Source organism: Zonotrichia leucophrys, chromosome 1A (assembly GCF_028769735.1).
Source record: "Zonotrichia leucophrys gambelii isolate GWCS_2022_RI chromosome 1A, RI_Zleu_2.0, whole genome shotgun sequence".
NCBI classification, from domain to species: Eukaryota; Metazoa; Chordata; class Aves; order Passeriformes; family Passerellidae; genus Zonotrichia; species Zonotrichia leucophrys.
In genome coordinates, this window is record NC_088170.1 from 2417765 (window position 1) to 2435314 (window position 17550).

Below are 17550 nucleotides of genomic sequence, written 5' to 3' on the forward strand. Positions count from 1 at the left end.
AAGCTTGCTGTAAGATATTAGTAAGAGAAAAGCTTTCTTTTTTAGATGGCCCCAGGGTATTTTCCCAGTCGACAGCTGGCCTAGTTACCATGGAAAACAGAAGAGCTGGAGGGCAGGCACAGTAGGAAAATGAGGCAGAGACTTACATGAAATTGGGTTGGCTTGCTTTGCGGAGGCTTGCTGAAATTAATCTCACTTCAGACACCTTGTTGCTCTTTCATTGCTGGGAGTTGACACCGAGTTTCATCTAGGTCTAAAAGTCCATCTCAGCTCTGCTGAGACATGTTCAGCTGTGGGACCAGATCTGAATAAACTTTAGAATAAAGTAAAATCCCTTTTAATGAACCCCTAAGCAAGAAGATGTTGCTTCTTAAGCTTTTACCAAGGAAATCTCACATCAGTCTCTTCAGATCAAACTGAATTTTAACCTTGGGGTTAAAATCCATAGATTTTCATGACAGAAGAATTAAAGGCAGATATAAGAATGAAAATCCATCCCGAATTTTACTTGATAGGTAACCTTGGCAAAATTATTCTATTTCTCTGCACTTCTGTTTTCTTTGTCAAAAGAGGAGAGATTTATTTCTCACAGGCTCTCCACAGAATGCTGTGTTTGTTTCTAAGCTGCTCTTATGCCAGAGGTAAATGCCAGGGCAAATAGGTCTTTTTAATAACATTGCCACCTCCTTCCCATGTGGGAACCCATCTCACCAGCATCTTTCAATCATATGGGAGAAAATAACAGCCCCAGGCAGATTTTTTTTCTCATAAAGAAACAGAATTAAGATTCAGTTGTTGTGATAAAAAGCCCAGGTGTGGTTCCAAGATTCCCAATCACATTTCTGGAAGTATTATTGCAGCAAGCAGATGTCATATTTCCATATGTCCTGAGTCAGGTAAAGAGTGGAGGAAGCTCTCCAGGGGCAGTCACAGCATTGGCAGAATAAATATAGATCAGCCAGCTGACACAGGATGCTCCTGGGACTTTGAAGCTCCCTGGCTCTGCTCTTGGCATCTTTCTCACCCCGAGTGCTGTCCTTGTGAGGATGCAGCTGGACTGAGATGCAGAGCTCTCATCTTTCCTCTCCTCTCCTGCCATATCCATGCCCTGTGAACACCCCTCAATCAGCCACACTTCATCAAAATGGGTACTCTGCTGACAGACCAGAAATCTGTGCATGCCAAAAATTAATATGGGTAAATGCCATGTTTTTCCTACCAGCAATACACATGGGGTGGCAGCCAGGGGTGAGCCAGGAAAATTATTGTTTAAATCACCTTTAAATTGCTAGTCTGAAAACTCCTAATAACAAAGCTGGGCAACAGCTGAAGACAGCATGTGTCAGCTTTGAATTGATGTAAAAAAAATTTAAAATGGGGCATCCTTTGAATGAGGCTCCATTTCCATGACCAAGCAATATCTCCCTGAATGACACACACAACAAGGCACTGACAGGTCAGGAATATTTGCCACTGTGGCCACTGCGACAAACTGCCCTATCCACAAATGGCATCTGAGGGCTGTGTGAGCCACTCAAAAGTGACAAGTTTAATTAAATTAAAGTGCTTTTCCTGATAGAAATCATCATACCCAATGAACGACATTGTGGAGCAGGTTTAGAAGGATAAATATTGACTTTTAATACCATACTCAATAAAGGAAATGCTACAGAAATGTCAAAATCTTGTTTACTGTGTGACCTTCCCCATGCCCAGTGCTCACAGAATAACTATTGCAAATGGCAGAGCCTTTTTTCCCAGACAGAGCCCCACTTCCCTTGCTGAAGCAGAACCAAGGTCTTCCTTGAGTTAAAAATATATAATGTGTTACAACACTCATGGTGAGGGACTGTTCTTTCAGTTAATCCAAGCCAATGAATTTGACTGTGGAAATCCCTGTTCAATCCTTTCTTCATTAGCCAAGATGGCAGCTGCCACACTACAGCTAATGAGCCTGATTAATATCAATTCAGTAAATTAAGTTTTTTTTCCAGACATCAGATAATTTTGTACTAATCCAGACATTTATACCTATTTAATATCAGCTGACATAACATAATTTCTCATTTAACACTAATTGAAAACTACTGGTTTCTTATTCTAAAGAGCATTTGCTGTCACTTGTAACTTATGGCTTTTTATAAAGCTATCTTTCAAATAATATCATCATTGAATGTTATGTTTTCTGCCTTCCTGCAGAAAGTTTATATGCAAGCATATGGCTGGTGATGTAGGTAGAATAGAATAATTAGGTAATTTCTCTTAAAGGTATTCATTTTAACAACTTTTCTTCATATTTTCCATTATATATTTGTAAAAGGACTGACTGAAACAAATAATAGAACTCTCAAACGAAACAAATGAAAGAACAAAAGGAAAAACTCTCCATTTAAGCAGTGTTGAACTCAACCCCTCTAGCACTTTTTTTTCTTTTAAATAATTCTGGATTTGTTCAGTTTGCCTTCAGGCTTGGTTCCTTCAGATGCTACAAAAGAAAGCGCACATCCCTACTTCTGTGCCAATTGTTATTGTAATATAAAAATTCCTGGGGTCCCTGTCCTGTGGGTTTCACTGTCTCAGCTGAACACCACCTCTGTGGAACCCTACAGAAAGTTATTGGTGAAAGCCTCCACCAGGAGATGGCACCTACTACAAAACTGCTTATTTGGAAAACACTCAACATTCTCAATCCTCCCAAAGGTAAGTGTTGGATTGAGCCCTTTTCTGACCCAGAGGTGGGGCAACTGAGAGGCATTTGAAAATCTTGTATTCTATTTCAGTCTCATGTGAAGGGTGAGACAATACAGATGTTATAATTCACATAATCACAATCAGAACCTACTTCTTAATTACAATACATTATAAGAGCTTCTTGGTTTATCAACTTTTGCCACACTATGCTGTAAATGCCTTAGAGCAAATAATCTAAAATTACCCCTTGCGGGTCCCACTACAACGCATTTTTCATGGTTCTATTTCGTCAAAATATCCAATCTTATTTGCAAGGCCATCCTTTGAAACTTGTTTCTAGTTCCATTTCTCTCTCTCAACAATGTCTGTCCTATCCCATGGCATTTTTCTAAGTCAGCATTTCTTATCTCAAAGTTTACATATATGGATACAAAATCCATTCCCCACAGGTAAGAACACCCTCACTAAGGAGTGTCCTGCTGGCTCCAGGATTGAAGGAATCAGTAAAGAAGCAGAGACACTCCCAGGATTCCTCTGCAATGCACAGAAAGGGGTCACTGATGTCAGCAGGGACCTCTGCATGTCCCCTGGTCTGGCCCCTGCTCTAATCAGGGCTAGCTCTGATATTGGATGGGGTGTTCAGAGGACCTGCCCTCGGCAGCAGGGTGAGAGAGCTCCTGGGATGGCAGAGGGAACAGCGGTGCAGCTTGGCCTGATGATGACGATGATGGGGCCCCAGAACAAGAGGAGTTTCAAAAGACATGACCCGGTGACAGGCAGGCCTGTCATTTGGCCAGGAACACAAATAAGTGTGCCAGGAGCTGCTTTCCTAAGTTCTGTCACTTTTCTGTTCCAAGTGTCACTCTGCTCTGTCCCATCAACCACAGAAACTGGAGGGCCATTTCTGGCAAGCACATCAAGCCAGGGCTCAGCTGTCACAGGAACAGCAAATATTTCAAAATTCCTGTGATACAGATTAATTTTAGGGTAGGAACAAAGACTCCACATTACCCTTTAAACTGACTAGACCATGTCTGGCAGAACCACCCTTGTGTATAAAATAGGAGATCGGGGGTTTGCCCATGGCACTGCCTAGACAAAATTCTCTTATGAGTTTGCAGTACATAAAATGTGAGAGCTGCATCCTCTGAAGGAGCAGCTGAATATTTACCACTCTTTGGCTCCTAGCCCTTCAAGTTCTCAGGGAAGTTATGTCAGACAAAGCCCAGTCTGCCTCAGGATTTGTGGGAAGCAATCAAGCAGGAGTCTCCAGGGGCTTTTCCAAAAGGACACTTGATGCCTGTCTGTTTTCTAGAATCACTAACTTAGAGACTGAGACAGAAGCACAGAGAGGTTACACTTCCAGGCAAAAGGGAACATATAGCAATGTAGGAATCAAAATTACACTCTAGAGGAAGGGTAGAGTAGCCAGCCATTTCCCAGGTTATACTTGGGAATAATACTTTATTATGGAACTCATTCTAGATCTCCCAGGTCTCTTGGGAACTCACCTGAATCTAAACTTAACTGCTGGTTAAAAGTATTATTAGAACACAGCAGATCTATGCAATTTACAGTTGAACTTATGTCTGCTTTCCTCTTGCTTTTCTGCATCCTTCCTCCTATAAAAATATTTTGCTTGCTATCCTTTATTCCCTCAGTGATTACTCTTTGCTCCTTTGCCAGCCTATTTTAATTTTATTTATAAAACATATTTTGTGTTGCTTCAATCAGTGCCACACTTTGCTGCAAACACTGGGAATATTGTGGCAATTCCCTCCTTTCCTAAACAGTGAACACTGCTCAGGCTTCTGTTCCTGGGAGAAGATTTGGGATCTCAAAGCAGAATAGACAGAGGTGTTTTCAGAGCAGGTGGAGGGAATTCCCAGCTTCAAGCCTTCCCACTGCCAGAATCATGCTACTTTGCACATTACATCCTCTACCCACTTCCAAGGGAATCTAGATGAATCTTGGGAATGAAGTGGAAGGACGCCTTGGGGGAACAGTAATTTTAATTTCACTGGATGACAGACTGTGAACAATTGCTGGGGGAGGCTGAACATGAAAACCGAGCACTTATGTAAGGGGAAAAAAATACATTTTTTTAATCTACTTGGATATAAGCCTTGCTACACAAGCTAGAAAAATCAAATGTAAGAAGCATAAAACAGGATTTTATGGAGAGATATGTTGAAGGTGGCCTTGCTGTTTACACTGAAGTATTTAAGAGTCACCCTTTACATCCAAGGGTTTGAACTCTGCAAACCACTTATTAGATAAGGAAGGAAATCTCATTTTGTGAAAGAGAGAGGGTGCTGGTTTGAAAGGATCGTCTACCTGTGTATGTGCCAGTGTTTCTCTATTCAAGTAAACAATAACTTCTATTGTTATGCTATATTATTGTAATCCTTATACCACCTCTAATACTGCCAAAAGATAATGGTATTATTTCTACATCAACAGAACTCTCACCACTCTAGAGCTGCTCCACTGTGCTGTGCTTGCACAGCTTGCAACCACTTTTGATCCAGCAAGCACTCAGCCAGAATGTTATATTTCTACTGCCCACCAAGACCCAGCCCTTGTTACCTCTTTTTTGTCTTTAACGTGTGTTTTTCACAAAAAAAATTTATATATTTGTACAACTTCCTAAAAGTTCAAAAAACTATCAACTCCCAAAACCATCACCAATTAGTTCTTTTTATCAAACATGGAAAAAGCCACCAACAGCCTCTCCTAAAACATCACTTCCATAATACAAAACCAAAACAATCCTGAACCAGAAAAAAACCCTGAGCAGGAAAAAAAAGGAATGAATATGAACGAATTTGTATTCACCATTTAAAATTTTCAGTGTAGGTAATTTGTACCAGCTCTTGAAAGACAGACAAATGAAGAACAATAGCTACTCCAGCACTGAGGCTTTGATCAAATTTACAGACAAATAATTTCCCATATATATGCTGCCAGCAGTTTATGCCACTTAAAACCCACATGCTCCACTTCCTAACACTTTTTTTTAAAACTTCTTTTTAAAATTTTTTCCCTAACATAAGGTTTTCCCTCAAGTAACAGCCAGCAGTGAACAGCAGCCAGGCAACACACTGCAGAGGTGAGATACCATTTTTGAAATGGTATTTCCAAAACTGCTATGCCTAAAAGATTGGTGTGTTTTCAAGCTAAGAAATAAGGCAACCAAAATGAAAACCAAGAGAGGGAAAGAGGAACTTGAAAGAGAGAAACTTGAAATTACAAGTGGATGATGGATGGGGATGGCTGAATAGTTTTTCCAAGAGCTGCGGTGTCACTGGGTGGCTTAAGGCCTTGTTGAAGACTGGATTGTTAATTCTGTTGGTAATTGTAAGTATTGCCCTGTCTCGCCCTTGTCTACTTGGATTTTTGCACTGCAAAAAATCCTTGTAAAAAACTCCTGCAAAAATCCTTGTCAGCTGTGTTTGTTGCTCAAATACAAAAAGGGGGAAGGGGCTTGACAGCTGCCCTGCAAGCAAAGCTGAGTTAATATAAGAAATATCAATTGATGATTTTTGAGTGTATCCATATTAAGGAAGAAGACAAGGCCGTCAGCATGGAAAAAATTAGAAAAGATAAATGAAAATTTTTGTAAGCTAGACTATGTGCATAAGTAGATGTGTATACGTGCCTTATTAAATTTCTGTAAAACTTTTGCCAATTATATTGAGGCCAATTGCTTTGTACCAATGAATATAATAAGTTATTGTCATGCAGTTAATGACTTAAGATCATGCTTTGTTAAGAGTATATAAGCTGGAGAACATGCAGAATAAAAACTTTTTTCTTCTTAGAACCCGATCACATTTGTGTTTATGTCATGTCCAACCTAACAGTGACACATGTACCTAAAATAACAAACTTTGCATTAGGGATTGTTACAAAATGTGCATTGCCCCTCCTCTAAGCTGAGCTGGAAGCATGCTGGGGACTTGCCTTAGAATGGATGGATGGTTTATAGCAATGGAGAGGGGAAGGCAAATTGTTCAAAAAACAGCTCAATGTGGCACTCACTGGGTCACCTCAGCCACAAGTCTCTGCTTTGCCATCTGCAGTGACAAGCAGAAGAATTAGGACTTTCTGACGTGCCATCTGAATGTTTCCATCTGAGTTCCATGTTCTCTGGAAAGCTCTGATTTTTTGATGAACATTTAAAAAAAAAAAAGTCAATGAAAAATTCCTTGCTGCTTTGCATTACTGTGTCAGCCACCCACTATTGATGCAATACTGCGATAACTTATCTCTGAATGCCTTTACACAGGAATAAAGGCCTTTTGGAGAAAAAATTCAGTTCTTGTAGCCTGATTTTCTTTCTGAAACAAAAAATAATGTGCTGAACTTTACCAAACAGCGTCCTGTGTACTTGACAAACATCACAGAGAAAGCTAAAGGATAATTCAGCTGTCTTTTGACAGAGATCCCTATGGCTTGTATGACCCATTGGGAAGAATTTTACAGGTTTTAGATTTGGATGAAATGCTAATTCTTTTTAGATTTACTGGTCACTTTGTGTTTAATTCAAGGGTCCAACATCATCAGTTCCAGCCAGGTGGGCTCTTGGCCAAGAAAGCACTGAAGGAGACAATGTGAGACAAGGGTCCCTTGAATAATTCTTTGTTTAAAAGGAGGTTATTACAATATCACAGCAACGTCCAAAACCAACCCATCTGACAGCTCTTTCTGTCCTCTCTCAAATGGTTTTTGATTTGGTTACCATCCAAATGACATCATTATGATTACAGACTAATATACCACTGAGTATGGGTGAGCATTCTGAAAGCAATTAACATCCAGGGAAATATTTTCAAACAGCAAGGGCTTTATGAGTTTAATCCTGAAATATTAACCATCTGCAAACACCTAAAAATATTGAATTATAGTAATTCAGCACTGGTATCCTGACAGGACCTTTTATCAATCCTTTCTGTCTCCTTCCCTAAAATATTAGCTTTTATTCTAGTTTATTTATTTCTTTATTTTAAAATGTGTTAATAATTATATTTGGGTTTACATTAGGGAATTCTTTTCTAAGAAAAACTGCCCAAAACTGAGGAAAAACTACAAAGTAATTTTCTGCTAAATCATACCCTGATGCAACATATTCAACAATGTCTAATTCATGATTCTATTTCTTCTAATGTTTCAGTTATTTAGGCAAAGGTCCAAGGCCCAGTTTTCATGCTGGGGGAGAGTGATGACTAAACCTAGAAATATTAACCACAAAAAAGACACAACTGACAGCAACATGAAGCCTACCAATAACTCATTACATTGCATGTCCTGTAACCACTTGAAGCCTCTCTGTTTATTCATATTTTTCCTTGAAGTTCTCACTGCCAGTGTTCAGAAATAGGAATGATTTAGAAAACTCCAGCCTGTCAGACCCAGCTGTGACCAACAGCCTAAGTATAAATGAGTACTGCAAACATATCAGTCCACGGAAATCGGGGCCTGAACTGCATTTATTCAAGTCATGAGGCAAAAACTTTGTGTTCCAAGAAAAATGGATTGAAAACAACACTCTGAAGTAGCTCAAGACAAGTTTTTTCAAAAATTGGTTCAAACAGCTACAGTTAAAACATGAAACTTGCTAAGCTGGAAAGAATAAAAGATCTATAACAGAGCAAGACTTATAAAATGTTTATATAATGTGATGCAATTTTGAAACATCTGCAGACTCATTTTGAGTACAGTAATTGCCATTTCCAGCAAAACAAAAGTTTCAAACAGAGGAAAGAAATGTAATTGTTTTTTTCCAAATATTCCCAAAATGTAAAGCCTGAAAGTGAAATCATGAAACACAACTAAATTAAACTTTTTTTAGATACAACATCTGAAAAATTTGTGGTGAGGCATCTTCTCCCAGTATTTCACCTAAGCCCTGAGAATCAGGAGCACCTGAGCTGCAGAGGCAGCATTTCACCAGTGAAACAGCACCAGCTGCTCAGCTGAGAGTCACAGGAGATTCCCTCCATGCTGTTCACTTTGTAACTGAGGCTTTGTCTCTTCAAAATCATTAGAATTGGGGAAATTTGCATCATCCTTAAATTGCAGCTACTGTCATTTATGATTTGGACATCTCAGATAATTGAGGTTGGCCCTTCAGCATTGGCCTAGCCTAAAGAAAATTTTCATATAAAGAAACTACTTCTAGGATTAGATTCAGGCATCTTTTTCTAGTAGCTTTTCACAGTATACCAAAAAAAAAAAAAAAAAAAAAAAAAAACAAATCAAAGACATGAGGTATCCATCAGCAAAGATTTTGGCTCCCTGTTTTGCTTTTCAAAGAAGGAACAATAAAAGATTTTTTAATGGGAAAATAAGGAAGAAAGGAAGAGATGAAAGCTGTGACACCTGCACTGAACCCTGCTCTGAGTCCCTTTCTGCTCACCCATGGGAGTCACTGCAGCCCATAGTGAGACCTGAGAGCACCACAGGGCTCTGTGCAACCCTTCCTGCAGGGCAGATCCAAGAGGCAAACCCATCCTTCATGTTCAGCTCCATTGCTGGAGGGATTGGGACAGATAGGACTTGAAGCTTGGTGGGGAGTTCTCTGGCATAGCTGAAAAACCAGATTTGTCAGCTCCAGAATTTTTAGCTGCAAAAGGAGCCAAATGCAAAATAAATCAGACAAGCTGTGTGTAGAAAAACAATGTACTGAAAAACTTTTTCCTCAGTGCTACCTTATAAATCATGAAGCAGCTAAAAGAATTAAAGCTTTTCAGAACTCTGTTCCCTTTTCTAGTTTATCTTTGCAGTTCTAAGTAGGTTTACTTGTGCACATACACAGTGGTGTGTGTTTTCATTACAGTAATTAATAACTGGTATTTACAGACTTTTTATGCTTCACTTGACAACGTTAATCCTCCTTGAATATGACTTTTGGCATGGAATTTCCTTTGTTCTAAAGGTGGGACACACACAGAGTTATCTCTGTATTCAGTAACTTATTTAGTGCTGCTGAATATTTGCCTGCACCAATAAAATTAATGATGCTTCACTCCATGTTCACATTGATGTATGATCACCGGGTCCCTCACCTCCTCCCTTTTATTTGGAAAAACATCCAGCTTTCCTCGATTTCTGGACATTCAGGAACACATTCACTCTACTAAGGATCATTAAAATAATTCAAAACAGATACACACATAACTATGTTATTTATGTCCTTTGTCAGTGACTCACCAGATTTTCTCATATTCACTAAATTACAAAAAGGCATAACTTTGTGCTTTATTAATTTTTAAGCAGATTTCTTTTTTCAAAAAGCTGCAATTTTCAACAGCGTGGAAAAACTAACTCCCTCTTCATACTTTAAATGTTAAAATGCCATACTTAGATTCTTTGTTAACCTTTCCTAGTCATGTTTTCAATTTGATTTTTTAATTATTTGGACTTTATTTTCATTTTCCTTTTTTTTAGAATTTTGAAAGTTTAAAATGGGGTCTTGCCCCACAGTCCTCCAGCTGGCACCTGCTTTTATCAATTCCAGCTGAGGTCAAAGCCAGTCCACTCCTGTGTCTTTAGACACAGCAAAAAGTGACCCTAAAATACTAAATACTGTTGGGTTTTTTTTCCTTAAGATCTAAAATGTGTTTAATTAATGTAAGATAGGGTTTTGTTGATTTATATCTACCATTTTCTCACTAAGTCTGTAACCACTAAAGGTCAAACCCAACAGTTGTTACTTCTTCACAACAACCTCTTTATTCCATTTGATATCATCTTTTTCTAAAACTGGAGTCTGAGAAAATGGAAAGTCTGTAAATTAGGAAACAAAATAATTATCTGTCTTGTACAAGGCAATAACCCAAGGCCCACACTGCTAATAATGAAGCACTCAGCACAGAAGTTGGCTGAATCATTATCTCACACAAATAATGCTCTAATGGTGTTATTTACTAGACCTGTAAGTAACTAAAGAACAAAAAAAGGTCTCCAAATGATTGGTGTTACATAAACAAGAAAGAATTATGATTTCAGAACTAGAATCCCAAGGTGTGATCTATGGCTGAGGTTTTCTGCAGTCCAAAACATAATGATCACATCAAGTTCACTGAATTCCAACGAAATTCACAATCACCACTAAGGGGAATCAAAAATATCCTTGGACTGGCTATTCCTACAGAGGTTCAAAGTTACACGTTATAATTTTTTTTTTTTAATTCTGCTCAGCAAAAAAGACCAAATTAATGCAAAAACAAGAACGGGCATCTTTTGTTGACGTTCATGTCATTTTAATGGGCTGGGATTTTCAGCCTGCTCTGCACAGCTATTTGGGAAGTTCATTTCATAATTAGCACTTGATAACTTCTGACTGTCAGAGAAGGATATGATAATGCAGGAAGAAAAAGATCTGGAGGATGGTCATCTGTTTAATGTTCAGATAATTAAGAGTGTTGGACAAATGAGTATCTGCTTGATTTATTCCTTCTTTCAAACACTTTAAGTAAATTATGGTTAACATAGAACAGTTCTGACAGTTAAAAATATATTTCCTTTCAGAAAATATGAGGAAATTGTTTCAATGCTGGAGTTCTGAATGAAACAGTGGTAATGATTTTGGAGAAGAAGGTATTGAGGTACAAACCTCCCAAGAGCAGAAAATGTAACTGGGGTATTTTTAAACTTTTATACATTGCTGTTCTTTTTGTTTCTTATAGTTCTTTTTCTGTATATATAGAAGAAAAAATATGTTCTGGCCATGAAATCAATAGTCTGATTCACATTGTTTCCAGTGTGCTGAATTCCACCAAGTTCCTTTTTAATCTCACATTCTTATTTTTCTACAAGATGTGGACTTGGAAAACACAGAAGACTACTCCCTTTTCTCCTGCCAGTCAATCTGCAGTTCAGAAATGCCAAAAACTGGGAAAGTTCTCCAAAGTGACTTAGAGGGCAAGCTACAAAAGAACATTTTGTCTTCAGCAAGGTTTTCACCTGACTTTTACCCTTCCTTGAGCTAAGCAAACCAGATGATTGGAATTTACAAACACTCCCACTCTTGCATGACGGTGGTGCTGCTCCCCAGCACCACCTTCAAGCAGCTGCCACAGATCCTGGAGGACATTTCCCCCTGTTATTCAATCTTCCTGTGGAAGGCAACCATCTGTGAAGCATTCTCTGGCCACCTGCTGCCCCAGCCAGCTGTTCTGGCTGCACGCTGCAGCTGCCACCTGTGACAGCAGCTAAAAGCCAAAAACACTCAAGCAAGAGGGAAACCAACTGGCAGGAAGCCAGGCGGATTAAAGCTCCAGCACAAAAGCTGACAAAAACCCACCTGTGTGTGAAACATCAAGTAGTAAAGCACTGGCTTTCAGTGAGCAGAAGGGCCCAAAAGGGCTCAGCAGGTTTCTTTCCCCCAAGCAACTTTTTGTGCTTTGCTAGGAACAGTAAAAAAATAACTTGACACCAAGGCTCCAGGGAATGGGGAAACTTGCTCCAGCCTTCTTGCCTGCCAGGAGCTCTGGTGGGACTGGCATCAGAGAGAAAGTCTGGAAGGTATTGGGATAATTCTCCATGTCTCATGGACATTGGGAAGTCCTGAAATAAGACTAAAATGGGATTTAAGTGGTACACTACTCCTGTGCTGGCACAGCATGCATGGGCAAATTTTAGCCTCCTTGGGAAGGCATTCAGAAAGTACTAATGAGGAGGTAAAACACTGATGGATTCAATGGCCCAGATTCCTCAAGAATTTAGAGAATAGAAAAGACACAAATGATAAGAGAAAACCCAACCATTCAAACAGGGTGTAAGATCCTTCTCAATAGCAGAATTAATGGAATAAATCTGCAACAGATACAAGCAAAGAACAGACTGAAACTATCCTGACTGACAACAGCTGAAAATGTCCCAAGAATGAAAATTCTCTCTGTTCTGTCCACCTTTGCCAGTTACTGCCCCATAATTTTTAAATAAATCTTAAGACAAACTTATCACTGCTTGATGAAGAAATTAACAATTTGTTATCCAACATTAATATTAAAAAAGTGATGAGATGGTACACCGTTGTTGGGTAGCTGCTTATCTCTGACCTGCAGGGAAATTGAGTCAATTTGAAATAACTGACATCTTATTATAAATAGTATTGGTCATTAAAATAAGTTATAGTGTCCACAGTCACCACCTTTTCTAGCAATTTCTAAATTACAGTATTATTGTAAAACACAGAAGTTCAAATCAGTTGAATTTTCCCTGTGGCTCTGAAACCACTTCAGCAGTTTTCTATATTGCATTAGGCTTCTTCTACAAGTTTTATTTTGGTCAGGTACAATGTGCACATTGTTATTTAACAGTATTTGTATTGTAATGACAATCATTACAACTAAAATAAACAAAAAATTTGTTATTGTAGGGTTTTTTTTTTTACCAATCCTTGTTTCTTGATAGGTAATTTGGTAATGAAACAGAACGTGACACTTGAGAATAAAATTTAACCTAATCACATTTCTTAAAAGAAGTTATCTGAGTGTGCATGCACACATGTTCTCCCCACATTATTAAATCATTGAACTTCTTTAAAAGTCTCTTTACAAATAAGTGGAAGAAAACCTCCGCTCTCCCTTTTTTTTTATAATGACTGAAATTCAATTTGTGAAGGAAACACTTTATTAATTATTTAAGACTTTATTAATAAAAGCTACAAAATTACTGGTAAACTTTGTAAGTAGAATTTATGGGTTGGGAAACTCTTTTAAAATACAGGAGCAGCATTATGAGTAATTACATAAATTGGAATGTTTGGTAGAAAGTTTACTACTGAAGAACAGGGTGGAGCAGAGTAACCAAAAAAACCCTCAAGTGTAGATGGTGAATACAAGCACCAAATTTTAAGAGCCACATGTAAATTCTCAGTTTAGCTTGAAACACATGAACTAAACACCTAAATAAAAGAGGTACCCCAGCATGAACAGAGCTACTACCAGCTGAAAGGCAGAGAACACCGTGAGAAATAACCTACCTGATGTGGATGTAGTTACTCTATACATAAAGCTGTGTATAAAATAAATTTATTTCACCACTTTACATTGCAGTGTGCTAGATAAAGATATATATTCAGGATGGAATAACTGCTCTGTATTACCCAAGGTTATAATATTGGACAGTTTGGGCAAAATTTGGGGAAAAATAGGGACTTGCACTGGGAAGTAAAGAGGAAGAAGACTGCAGTCATTTTTCTTCTGAGAAGAAGAGAGGAGTTAAAGAAAACACAGGCAAACTAATGATATTCCCCTGTCCACTGAACCCTAGATATAATTTCTAATTTTACAAGAAAACTACCAGCACTGAGGGCATGTTTAATACTCCAGACTGTATATTTTATATTCAGTATGAATAAGTTTGATATTAGTAGAAATTGTCTCAGGCATATTTCAGGCACTGTCGAAAAATGGCTGGCTAAATGTGGTTCCTCTTTATTTGAAAGATATGCTCATTAAGCACATTATCCTACCCATTTCAGTAAAACAAACACATTAATAATTCTGTTTTATCCCCACTAACACTTCCAGAGACCATGCAGGTATGAAAGTATTATTTATGCTCTTCCCAACCCCACAGTTCATCAACTAAATTAATACATTTCAAATTGTTGTTTTTCCTTTGCAGGGAGGAAAGCTTTGGTTAAAGGGATCTGAACCAGTTGAACTGTAAATGAAAGCTCAGTTCATCCATCATTACTAAAGATGGGGAAAAAATTAAAAAAAGAAAACACACAAGAGTTTGTTTTTCAGATCACAGGGCAGATGTTGAGCCATCAAAAAGCCACATTCTTTCTTAGAGAGCCTTGAGGTAACAGCACAGCAAACAGAATAATTCAATAACACAATAAGAGGACCCCTTATGTTGGAGGTAGGTGGTGAATGGCAATTTCTGCTAGGCCTGGTACATCTGCACAATTATGAAAAGGAACTGATGGAAACTCCATCACAAGTCAGACTGATATAAAAATGGCTAAGACATACATTTTGACACACATGACAGCCTCAGGAGAGGTCAGGGAAATCACAAAAGCAGCTAGCCTCGTTTGAAAGTGAACCAATTGTAAATTTTGGGGAAGGCTACTTTTGGCTCAAAGAAAGAAAATGCTGAAAAACCAAATGGCAGAACTTCCACCTCTTCTTCCTGCCCAGGGCCAGGATGAAGGCAGAGATAATTGAGTCTTTTATACAAGTCTCTCATACCCAGTGCTGAAAGGGAAGAGCAAAACTTAGCTTTTCTGTTGATTTTAAACCAAGAGGGTTTATCACCAATGGAATCTTGGATAAATTTCAGTATGACAGAAAATGACTGTAATGGCAAAAATGACTGTAATGGTCTTACCAGTAAAGCTGATGGGCTACTTGGATGCTCTGAAGAGAACGACTCAGCAGGAGCTTCACCAGAGGGCTTTCAAGACTCCACTCAAACTTGAGCACCTTAACAGAAAAAATTATAATAAAAATCAATTTTGTGCTGGCTTTGGTGTCTTTCCTTTATAACAGAAAGCACCCAGCGTTTAGTTTGAACAAAGCAATCAATGGAGAGTTTGCTCTGGCAATGCAATGGGCAGAGAAACTTCAGTTCCCAAGGATCTACCACCATCTGTAAGACAGACAGACACCACCCTAGTTCTGTGTTAATAACCATATAAATATGCAGCTTGTCTCCCCCCACTTAAAACTATCACTGCTATATTTAATTTATATCTGATTATCTGGTTTGGAAAATAAACTTATTTTAGAACAGAAACTGAGGAATGTGAAAGGTCACAGCAGCTTGTGAATGCTGTAAAGCTGTGAAGGTTCTGCTGCCTCTCAGTAGTGGATTACATGAATAAATCCATAAATGCACAGAGAGATGTCTATCTAGATAAGTAGATATCACAAACACAGAAAGAACCCCTGAGAAACTCTGCAGGGTGGATAGTGGGTCATCCATGTGCAGAGTGTTACCAAGTGAGGGGATAAAGCTCCCAAAAGTTCCTGCTCAGCCCCAGCTCAGGACCTATTCAATCACCAAGTGTTTTGGAAGCAGTGATGCCATAACTTGCAAAACATTAATTTCCAGTGCAATGAAAATCTCTAGAGAGACAATTGCACACCAAATGTCCACTCCACTCTGTGTTGACAGTGATTTGCTCAGTATATGTGGTATTAAAATCCCAGTGATTAAAAACTCAGATATGAAAAATGTTGCAGCAACGGCATTTCCTTCCTTGACTGCAATGAAGCCCTGTCACCTGAACAGAATTTCTCTTGTTCAGATGCACTTTTTACTTTCCTTTGTTACTTGAAAATACCTTCATGTGCTATCTGTAAAAGCCCAATCAGAATGCCAAAACAATTCCATGCTCCAAAGCTGGAAACAGCCTTTTCCTCAGCTCTGTTTTTAACCACTCATTGCATCAGTGGCATTGACAAGACTTATTTGTTCCCGTTACAAGGTCTTAACCAACCTGAAAGCATCAAAAATATTTAATGAAGTTATTGATCTGGACTGAAGGCTTCCTTGGCTATCAATTCCCTCCTTACCTGAACCAGCTGTGGGAGGTATTCTAACAATTCATCATTTGACACATTTTCTATTTGTTGGACTGCTGCCCTGCGAATATCTTGATCTGGAAAACTAGAGAAAAAACAAATAGGTATCATTAAGAGCTACCACACCACTGCAACTCCCCTGAGCTCTCAGTGATATAAAATGTAAGAAAAACTGATTTTCTCTCAAAATGGAACAGGAAAAAAAAAATCATTAAATTTGCTTTATTGTAACAAGAAACACACCACAGATGACTTAATTGGATTGACTGTTACAGTGTCACACAGGGGAATAAAAAAACCAAAAAGCTGATCTTCAAATAACTTTTTGAATTTGAAATAGCACGTATTGTAATTTCCCAAAATATAATGCAAATTACAGATCTCTTGCTGCTCTTTCTTACCTGAAATAGGAAATTTCTGAGCCATGTGAACTTTCAATAGTCACTTGAAGACTTCATTTGTTCTCAGCAACAATACAAAAGCTTTAAATTTCCCATACAAAAAGAATTCATTTCAGATAATTTATTCCCAAATCAGCTCTTCTGTTTTCCGTCATAACACAATCAAAAAAACTTTTTAAACAAAAGCAATTTTGAAGTTGAAAACACGGGCTGGGTATTTGTAGGATTTTATTATGTGAAATTTGGTAAAAAATTAACACCTCCCTGAGAAAGGCTCCAAGTCAGTGAAACATATTTCTGATGAGAAAATGTTTGAGAACTCAGCATAAGCCACATTCTCAACTAATTCTGGCTGAAACAAGCGTGGCTGTAGCCTGGTATAGATTTTGTGATGGAGCTCTCATCATAAAATTGATAAAAGAGGAAAACACAGTGTGGCAGCAGTGATAATGCAGAAAAAGAAGGCTGGATAATATAGATGGTAAAAACATTTTCCTTTGAAAGAGAATGAAATTTTGATGTAACCTGATTGATCGAAACTGACTCTTAACAGAACATTTTCTCTCTTCTAGGAGAAAAGGATAGAAAGTATGCAGTGTCTCTTTTAATATTTGAAAGCCAAAAGATAATCTTTTAAGGCCTTATTTTGAAAATATAAAAGTAATTTCTACCTTTTCACATTTTGCAATTGTGACATTAATCATTAAAGTTTGGACTCAATGATCTCAGGAGTCTTTTCCAACCTCAATGATTCTATGATTTTGTACACAGGGAATTTCACATCCACAGGAGTTGCCTAGATTGGCTCAAATTTGGCTGATTTGCTGTGGTTCTGCTTTAACAAGGAAAGGAAAGATGTGCTCTTCCATGTGTGTCTGCTATGTGGTGTCACCCTTTTTTGTCTT

General features: G+C 38.2%; 1 protein-coding gene across 9 annotated transcripts in view; it reads right to left on the reverse strand.

Moving 5' to 3' along the window:
* Window positions 1-17550, reverse strand: part of PIK3C2G (phosphatidylinositol-4-phosphate 3-kinase catalytic subunit type 2 gamma) — a 333216-nt gene that overhangs the window by 89734 nt on the left and 225932 nt on the right. For all 9 annotated transcript variants that reach the window (XM_064735090.1, XM_064735079.1, XM_064735101.1 and 6 more), the window contains 2 exons: window positions 16236-16329; window positions 15046-15140 (listed from right to left, as the gene is read on the reverse strand). In XM_064735090.1, coding sequence (XP_064591160.1) covers window positions 15046-15140; window positions 16236-16329 — 189 coding nt within the window. The remainder of the gene's footprint in view (window positions 1-15045; window positions 15141-16235; window positions 16330-17550) is intronic.